Source organism: Pomacea canaliculata, linkage group LG6 (genome assembly GCF_003073045.1).
Source record: "Pomacea canaliculata isolate SZHN2017 linkage group LG6, ASM307304v1, whole genome shotgun sequence".
NCBI classification, from domain to species: Eukaryota; Metazoa; Mollusca; class Gastropoda; order Architaenioglossa; family Ampullariidae; genus Pomacea; species Pomacea canaliculata.
Genome location: NC_037595.1, coordinates 15,937,748 through 15,947,619, shown reverse-complemented (window position 1 = coordinate 15,947,619; position 9,872 = coordinate 15,937,748). Strand labels below are relative to the sequence as shown.

At 43.3% G+C, this 9,872-nt stretch overlaps 1 protein-coding gene across 1 annotated transcript; it reads right to left on the bottom strand.

Moving 5' to 3' along the window:
* Positions 1–2,536: 2,536 nt before the first annotated feature.
* On the bottom strand, positions 2,537–8,552 carry LOC112565875. The gene is made up of 7 exons (XM_025241731.1): positions 8,398–8,552; positions 6,955–7,701; positions 6,278–6,483; positions 5,632–6,117; positions 5,071–5,426; positions 3,921–4,269; positions 2,537–3,746 (listed from the first exon to the last, which is right to left on the bottom strand). Exons 1-7 carry the CDS (start codon positions 8,428–8,430, stop codon positions 3,683–3,685), a joined length of 2,241 nt encoding a protein of 746 aa, XP_025097516.1. The 5' UTR covers positions 8,431–8,552; the 3' UTR covers positions 2,537–3,682.
* Between the last annotated feature and the right edge of the window lie 1,320 nt (positions 8,553–9,872).

Sequence of the window (9,872 nt, the reverse complement as noted above, 5' to 3'; positions counted from 1 at the left end):
CAAGGACTGAGTAGTCTTCTGTACGCCGGAAGGAGAGGTGATAACCAGAACCTTATTATAATTATTGCAGTGATAACAGGAGCCATATATTTATTATGGAAGCATTTGATTTTGATCATTAAACGTTGATAAAGGTTTTCAGTTATAGAGAGTATTTGTAAATAGAAGGATTTGTCCTGCGAGAGTGACTAGATGTAGTTTGACTGAGTGTAGTTATGTCTCTGTTTATTGAGGGCTGTGATTATCTCACCACCTCGTTGTCACCATGCTACAGTTCGGTGCACGAGTCAAGTGTCGCTTGCCTGTAGACTGTGTGTGTGTGTTTACTGCTAGCAGGGTTCGTTAGTTATTGCCTCGTTAAGGTCCTTGACCAGCAGCCATTACATACCACCTGAGCAGCATTGTGTTTTTTGTTGACAGAGTGCGCGATTGTCATGAATGAATGGGTTTGTGAGACACATGAGTTCTTGACACACCAGTAGGAAGAGTTGCAAAACACGTTTTCATGTGTATTTACGTTCTCTCGGACCAGCTAGCCCTGCACATACCCTTACTGTCATAGTTACAAAACCTATACTGACTTTTACTCCTGTTGTCAGACTTACCCCACCGGTACGTAAGGCATATTGGGGAGAGCACACTATGCAACATGGGCGATTCTACTTCGTCTCTAGCAAGATTATTATTCGTCATTAGCAGTAGTCTTTAGAGACCACATCTGGTAAAGACATGACATCTGATAGTCATGACATCCGGTAGAAAGATGATCTGAGAGTGAAGTTTGCTGTGCAGTGGACACCGTTCACTGCGCAGATCAGAGTTCGACTTCGGCTGTGCACTTGGTGCATGAGGGCGGTGGAGAGAAACTTGGTTGGTGTCTATACCTCTTTAATATTTGCTATGCACAATGAGATCTTATTTAATGGCACAAATAAAGTTATAAAAATCTCTATAAAGTGCGTGGGTTAACTGGTGAAGAAAGAGGTTAGATGTCTCTGTGTGTTAAATGTCTGTATGACAGGGGTGGGCAACATACGGCCCGCGGGCCGGATCCGGCCCGCGACGGGATTTTGATTGGCCCGCAGACTGTTTCTGGTCGTACATGATAATGTGGCCCGCGGCCACATTCTGCCGCAATCTCCCACTACATGTACTAATTACTAATTACTGCGTCGAATAATAGTGACTGTTAGTTATTTTTTGGTTCTTTGTTTTCTTTGTTTTTTGATTCTTTGTTTTCAGTTAGAATTAGATTTAGAAGTCGGCAAGAAAGCAGTATGTTTGTTGTGCAGTGAAAGTGTTGCCGTGATGAAAGAGGACAACGTTAGCCGCCATGATGCGACGACACATGCAGGCTGTGGCAGTACTTTATCAGCAGCCGAACGGCAAACAAGAGCAACAGAACTGGACAGAAAACTTGTAAAGCAGCAGAATGCATTCGTAAAAACCAAAGTAGCCAAGAAAGCTGCTACTCATGCCAGCTTTGTGGTCTCATACAACATTGCCAAGCACAGCAAATCGTTCAGTGATGGTGAATTTGTCAGAATATCACAACACACTTTCCAACACTCGAGACTATGGTACCCCAGATGATGTCAACTAAGAAATACACCAATATAATATCTACACTAGACAATGAATTTTCTCGTCGTTTTGCGGATTTCCAGAAACTTGCTGCTGAGTTTGATATCTTGTCATCCCCGTTTACAACTGACTTTGAAAAGGTGCCGGATGCTCTACAGCTGGAATTGATTGACCTGCAGTGTGACTCTACCCTGAAAGAGAAATTCCAGTCTGAAAGCATTGACAAATTGTATGCCTCACTGAATGAGTCCAAGTTTGCCAACCTGAGAAAGATGACATGAAACTACTTGTTCTGTTCGGGTCTACATACATTTGTGAGCAAACATTTTCGACCATGAACATTAACAAGACAAATCTGCATTCCAATCTGATGTTCACGTGCAGTCGTTACTGAGGATTTCTATGTCCGACATGCAGCCTGAGTTCAAGCAACTTGTTGACAACTTTGATCGACCGCAGCTGTCTCACTGACTTCAGCAGCTATTGAAGTACATTACGTTAACATCATTAAATACTGTTTTCGGTCTCTATATGCTTTAAAATTAAAGTTTACGAGTTTACATTAAACACGATTTATTCCTTGCATAGGTAGATAAATACGCGATTAAGGTATTGATCCAATAATCTGGCCCGCCAAGGACTTCATTTCATCTTATCCGGCCCGCCGACCAGAAAAGTTGCCCACCCCTGCTGTATGAGTATGTGAGCAAAGACAAATTTCTGTCCTGGGTCTCCTGGACAGACAAAGTCTGTTTTGATTTGATTTTGATTTGATTTAAGTGCTTTGAGAAAAACAAAAATATCTTATGGCATGAAAATCAAGGCAGAACATTTGGATTTGGTGACCTACAACAGTAGTGGACGTGAGAGTGACCGGAGAAATGCTGACAGCTTCAAATACTAGAGGTCATTTGTCTCAAATGAAATAAAGTTTTCGCGTTTATTTTGGTACGAAATTTAATGACTGTGAAAAATTCTGTAATACTCTATTACAACACAATGCAATTTTAATTACTTATTTTATCAGTAACAGCATTCTCTAAAGAGCTTGCGTTTTAATTTTAATAAATTTTCTTCGCAAGACGCTTGAGATTATTTCTAAAATATTAATCTTTTCACTCGTATCAGTTGGGTAGATGACCGACAATTAGCCAATCTATTCTTCTATTAAACACAGGTACATGTGATTTTCCATTTCATTTGGTATTATAACTGAAGAGATTTAAAAGGGAAACAGTACGCGGTCTTTCAGTGACAGCATTCAATCACCAGCTTGTTGTCGAGTTTCCATAATGACATGCATGGTGATCATGGACGCCTCGATGTCCACAGGAGTGCTTTCCCGTTCTCGTGCTGACATTTTAGCTGTCATTCAATGTTAAGGCCTATTCTCAATCTGCAATGTTCTTGTACAAAAAAACTTGCATACAAGGCAGCTTAGCACCATCGTCCTATTCTCACGTAGCTAGGCCTTGCAAGTATCTTGCGAGCTGACGTCATCCGCACAGCGCATTATGGGTAGTCAACAATATGGCAGACGGCATCGACGAGATACTTTTGGAAGCAACTGCGGCTTCGATAATGATATTGCATAATGTAGAGGAGAGAGAGAAGAAGAAAGAAAAAAAAGATGTGGCTGAGGGAGCGGGTAACGAGAAGGAGTCGCTTAGGGGCGTCTTTTAAAAGAAATATCTTCGGAAGATTCACGAGAGTGTAGACGCTTTTTGCGAATGTCATCTTCCACTTTTAAATTGTTACCTGTTATGTCATTGCCCATAGCACGAGTGATTTCCTTTAAGATATTCTTGGCCTGATATCTGTTCATGCAATCGGGGAGTGCAGTGTCAAACAGACACGGATAATTCTCTCATAAGAGAAATCATGAGAACACAGCTCTCCTCCGACCACATGGCCATTGTTTACAATGTACAGGTAAAAAGGGAGCCTACTGTGTTCAAGCATTGCCATTGGCTACAGCCCTACTATGTAGGTCGGCCTAGCGAGAAAATAGAAATACGCGCTATATCTCGAAACTACAAGACCTTTCTGCGTGCCGTGTGCACAACTCGCTAAGGCCTTGCAGGGACTGCTAACCCCACTAAGTGCCCAACTTTGCAGCGTGAAGACAGGCCAAAACCTCAGAAATTTCTTTTTCTCTCCAACTGCAATGAACAAAAATAACATTTTGTTAAGCAAGTAAAAGCAGAATAAATATGAGGATATATATCGGTATACACTGAAACAGAAGACAGAAAATAGTGAAGACAAAGATTACGACAGCATACAGGTGTGAGACAGTAACTTAGTATCAGGAGGCTAGTTGCGATGGGACTGACCTTTGTAAGTCATCGGAGACAATCACAAGCTGTGATGTACACCGGGACATGTAGTGTAGTCGGCCATACTTAGGATCGAGCTGCACAACGACGACGACTTTTTTCTCCAAACCACGAGCTCGATCTCCACTCATCGCCCACACCACGTCACTTCTGGCCATGGCCAGATCCTCGATGTCATCATCATTCTCTATTATCCGCACTGGAATGCCCGCTTCTTTTAGCGCTGCTATCATACGGGAGTCTTGGGAAAAATACTCAGACACCACCAGCATGTCTCTCCACTGCAGGCAGCCTTGTGCTGAGCCGCCACTGACGGTGGTGGTAGACGTGGATGTCAACACGTTCTCTGTTAACATTCCAATTAGTTCCTTCATTAAATTAGATGTCTGAGGTACAGCGTACACACTGAAAGACACATGGATATAAACTATGACTACTGTCATTGATAATTTGCAGCGGCTTTTTCCTCAACTTGGGAGTTATCTTTGATTATACTAGTTGGAGTTAAACCATGGTTCAGTTTTAGGCTTTTGTCTAGAGACTAGATACATGTTCTTTCCTTGTGTTGCTGGCATAAGTGAATAGACCACAGCTACTGGCACTATTCAGCATAATATTACATACCTCTTTGGTTAGTGGATCAATCTTGTCTAAGTCTACTTCCCTATAAAGAGTCCTCTATACTTACCTGTAAAAATTCCAGCGTCGCAGATTATTTCATACTGTGTTCATTCCTATGCTTTGTCGGGTCCCACTTATCCATTCACAATTGTAAGGTTTAAGTTTCTACATAATTCAATACGTTTTTGACCATAGTTATTAGTACTTTTATCTTGGGACGCACGTTTTGGCAGGTCACACTATGATCAGTCCAAAGGTCAGGTTAAAGTAATTAGACTGTTGCAATTAATTTATAAAGGTCTTTACAAACAGGCTATCTGTCCTCTATTAGTGTGAAAGAATACCCAGGTGTCCAGTTGTGTGCGCAAGTAAAGAGTAGTGTAAGTGTACAACAGGAGTCAGATCATGGTGACAAAACTACAGGCTCACCTCCCTGACATCCTGTCTTCGCGAGATTTTTTCTCACCTCCCTTTTGCCACTTATAGCTGCTTAACCACTGTCAACAGACAATACAGCTACACCTACCTGGAACACCGCGGAGACTGTGTAGGAAGCTGGACACCTCGCGACCACACATGACACAGTTTTGACATAACATAGAGCAATAGTGATCCAGAAACCGATGAATCACTTGCTTGACTGGCGGGCCGTCTGTGTGGTGGGGCACACCACGCTCACTGTACTTGTGGATACGACCTTTCTCACTGATGTCCACGTCCTTCTCGACTTCCCTGACGACTGTCGGCGGAGAGCGGAGGGGTCTGGTGAAAATTTCCAGCTGCCAGCCGTCGGGCGAGTGTCCATTGTAAAAACTTGCACACCAAAGATGGAGGCGAGGAACTTGTTCCTTCAACTTCTTGCATAAAGTCTTGAAGTTATCACTATCACAGACATGAGTGTTACACAGCCATTGATATGTGTGTTTCTGATTGTGCAGCAACTGTTGCCTCAGAATAAATCTGTTTTTATTCGAATGAGGATGTGTACACAAATCTTTTACCTGTTAAACATGTGTAGCGCTGATGAGACGGCGCCTCCTTCATCTATCTACTTATCTATCACCAAGATCATTGCAGTACAACTTACCTATAAGCAGACCCGGCTTCATCAGTGATGATGTACAATGACCCTTCAGACGCAGCCTTACATAAGTCGTTCAGGGCCTTGTCCACTTCAGTATCATCATCGCCATAAAGATCATACTGTAAGAAGTGAGGTCGACCGATTGGTACACTTGTCTGTCGTGTGTTTACAGTCTGTAGCATTAGCTGGTACAGCATGTAGCACGCTGCATAACTTCCATTCCAGGTACTCACGATGTAGATGTCGTGGCCACACAACAGCCATTGTATACCTATCAGCAGCAGCACCACGCTTTTACCTGTACCTGGCGGTCCGGCCACAAAAACTCTGGAAGGGGCCATGTTCAGCAGGTGAACTTGCTCCGGGAAGAGTGTTATCAGAGAAGTATAGCACTCTCCTGTACAACACACGGCCTGACACAGGGTTTTGACAGACAACCGTGGGGGAGATGTACATGGTACAGTTACTGTCGTCGCCGGACCACAGAATCTAAAATGAACATATTAATAACACATGCTGTAAGGCGTGTGATATGCCTCAGTGTTTTGTATAACAGATGTTTGTACACACACACATATCTACATACTCAGTTCTACCTTAGCTTGTGCTAGACTTTTACCAATCTTCTCTCTATACTTCTAGTATTCACCTGGCTGTCAGTGTCCTGTACAATTCAGGTGTCATGTGACTGTCAGGCCCAGCCCCAGCCACACGTCGCTGCCACCAGTGTCCGAGTTCCTTCAGCACGTGACTACTGACGTCACACGGTGTCTTGGGGTCAGACAACTGATCACAGCACAGATACAGACCAGGGATGTCTGCGGGGTCTGTTGTTCCCAGACACCGACACAGGTCCTGTCACATACACACACATGCATACACACATCTGATCTAAAGAAAAAAACAGCTCAACAATTCTCTTGGTTGTGACCTGCACATAGGACAATCATTTCATTAAAGCAATAAATCAAAATCAAAATCAAATCAAACAATGTTTAAACTATTTAAGAAATAGAAGACAACAGCATCGTAATTTGCTTTTGATAGTGTAATTGACGGAGGCACGAGCTAAGTACAAGTTTTCTTTACTGAGTGCAAGTAACCCTCTGCAAACAAGTCCCACCCACCCTCTCACCCTCTCTATGTCTCCTTACAGTGCTCGCCTGTCTGACACTTACAGTAAGCCTATTCGATCCGTCTTTAGTATTTTTTTAAATTATAGAACATGTTACATACCAAATCATCTGCTGTCCCGCTTGAAATTGGAAATAAACTATTTCTGCTAAAAGGTTCTCAGTTTTGTGATACTGGATAGAGGATTAATACCTGGGTCAATTGTGTGTCGCAAGACATAGCTTGCTGCACTTGATGACTCGTGAGGTTAGGGAGTACAATCGTCTTAGTGATGCGTAGACCGGACGTGACGTCGGACACCAGGTGAGACAACATGGCCTCCGCCTTGTCCAGCTGTGAGATTGCCTCTTTTAGTTTCTTCCTAATGTTTTTGTCTACATCGTGCTGGGACATCTTTAGTTCGTGTATGTTGTCACCAAAGGCCTTGACTTCACAAACTATCAGCCCGTACTGCCGGTGAATAAGGAGGAGGTCAAAGTCTCCCTGTTTCCAGTTCCGTGGCAGAGTTGGAGGAACATTGCAAGACCGGGGTAACTGGGCAGCCGCAGCAGCGTAACAAGGTTCCCCCAGGTAATTTCCAAACTGTAGCTGACACAATCCAAACAAAACCTCTTTGTTCTCCTCAAACATTGTCTGTAGACAGAAGAACAACCTCTGCATGGCAGCATCATCTCTGACATCGCTATCCTGGACGCATGTAGGCGAAGTCTTCGTTGCTTGAGGAGCAGCAGAGGAAGTCACTGTCGGTTGGTTGGACTGACAAGATTGTCCAGTTGCTGGCTGAAGGACGAAAACATCTTGACCAGCCACCTGCTGTCTACTCATCGGCACGCGGTTGATGTAGACAGGAGGCAGGAAGAAGGCGCGAGAGTCGAGATCAGGGAACGCGGCCTCAACCCACTGTTTCCAAAATGTCTGAGCTTCATCTGAGATTTTTTTCTGTGAAAAAACCATAAAGCATATAAAGCTCCACTAAACACTCATTGCCACTCAAACATTTAACTAATTTTAGCTTCTTAGCCTTCACAAAGCTTCTTTCACTCTTAGACAACTTCGATGTTATTGTTACTAATATACATTTTGTTTATTTCTCCGTGACTAGTGCCTTGTGACTAGTATTGTAGACAGTGCAGACTGTTATTGACGGCGCCACAAGTACACAACAGATTCGCCAGACGGACGGCTGAAGAAAAAAATTTATTCCTGCAGACAATCACTGTTCTCTCTGCTTTCTCCATAGAAAGTTCTCGTCTTTAATCTCACTGTTACAACGTGTTCAGTGCTTTGTTCTAGGATTATAACATTTGCCATCTAATTCTTCGATTACTGCAACTGTTGTATGTGGCGTTTCTATAAACTCAGCTGAGCAAGAATTGCACAACATGCTAACACCTTTTGCATGATAATAACCTTTTCACCTAAAAAAAAAACTTTGATTCAGATAACATTCTAGGCCCACGAAGAAAATGTGCGAGATAGATCGACACATCATATCATTTTCTGACTTATATAAAGTTTCCATTGTTACAACTAAACCTAGAGTCTGTTTTTTGTATCACACACACACAAACACACAAGTATCCTTCTCTTATTAACACGATCATATTCGTCGTCAATCGTAGCCCTCGCTCTTACCTGCTGTGAAGCAGAAGGCGGAGGACCAGACATAGCGGAAGATGCAATTATTTTGGTGACATTTCTCTTTCCATGACCACCAATGTCTGCCAGTGCTCAGTCTTCTTGTATCAAATGTCGCATCAGGTACACCAGTCCTTTCAAAGTATCGGCCGATGTTTACTACAGTGTGGTGTGACGGGTGCAGACATGTCGATACGACGCACAGACCTGTCTTGTTTTTCCCTCGCTTGTCGATACACAACGAGCCTTGTTTGGAGGGAACGGGCTTAGCCTTGCGCCTTTTCTCACTGTGGGTGAGGTGGGGGATCATTGGGAGGGTGTGAGGATTGGGGACGTGGGAGTAGGGAGGGGGTAGCTGTCTTGTGACGTCGGTGTTGTCTATTTTGTTTGTGCTCTTTTCCTGTTTGTGATTAGGTCTGTCGAGTCTGTTTTGATGGTGTACTGTGTTGGTGCCCTCTTTTTTGCTTCGACCACTTGCTCTCTGTGCCTTGGAGGCCTGTCTCGTCCGCAATGGTGGTGTTCTAATTTTTACTCTTTAGTCTGGATTTTAGACGATTTGATTTCTTTTTCCTGTGGATGCATATAATTATTTGTTGTTGTTGTTGTTGTTGTTGTTGTTGTTGTTGTTGTTGTATCCAGTTATCAACTTTTGTCTATTTTATTTGTCGCGTACCACCCCCCAGCGTCCACAGAGCACACTCAAGGCCACTCACACAGCAGGCCAAACACGCTCAGTCAGTCGGCCGGAGGCAGGATGCGACTTACTTCTCGAACCCGTGCCCAAGCGAAGACCAAGACAAAGACGGAAAGAACGACACAAATACGAAGTTTAATCAAAAAAATATATATATATACCCAAACACCCAAATACCTAATACAACCAAGAAAAAGAAAATACCGATGCGAGTACTCACAACAACAACAACAACAACAACAACAACAAAAAAACCAACAACCAGGTACTGCACCCCCGCAAAGAAAATAAAAACAAAGCGCAAACGCGCACAAATTATAACACAGCAGTAAAAAAAAAAAAAACAACCCGCGCACCGCGGCCCAGTACAGTCAGTTAAACGTAGTTTTCCCTGAGTCTTTAATTCTTAACACAGAACAGGGGCTTGAGGCGCTTAGTACACAGTCTCAGGAGCTGGTTCACAGTACAGTTCCCTTTCTGAATGAAGGTGTAGAACCCGTAGACGTAGACGTCACAAATGAAGAAGTACAGAATGGTTGATTATATCTCAGACGAATGCTCGTCGAACAAAAGTACGTGGAGCCAGGACATAAGGCACGCACGCACAGCACGTATACACAGGAAGTACACAGTAAATACACACCAAGGGCGTGCACCCCGGACATACACAAAAAGCCTGAAATAAATAAAAGAACAACGGTCACTAAAAGGCTACAGGAGAAAATAACAAAACATCCCCCTCCAAGACCCCCTTAAACCAAGACATGAAATAGCCCTA

Bases quoted from the DNA above. Each gene is read 5' to 3' on its own strand.
- LOC112565875 (XM_025241731.1), bottom strand. From the start codon at position 8,430: ATGTCTGGTCCTCCGCCTTCTGCTTCACAGCAG. The intron at 6,484-6,954 runs GTATTAATCCTC...TGTATGTGACAG, and splicing joins GCGACACACAATTGACCCAG to GACCTGTGTCGGTGTCTGGG. The intron at 6,118-6,277 runs GTGAATACTAGA...TGTTCATTTTAG, and splicing joins TACAGGACACTGACAGCCAG to ATTCTGTGGTCCGGCGACGA.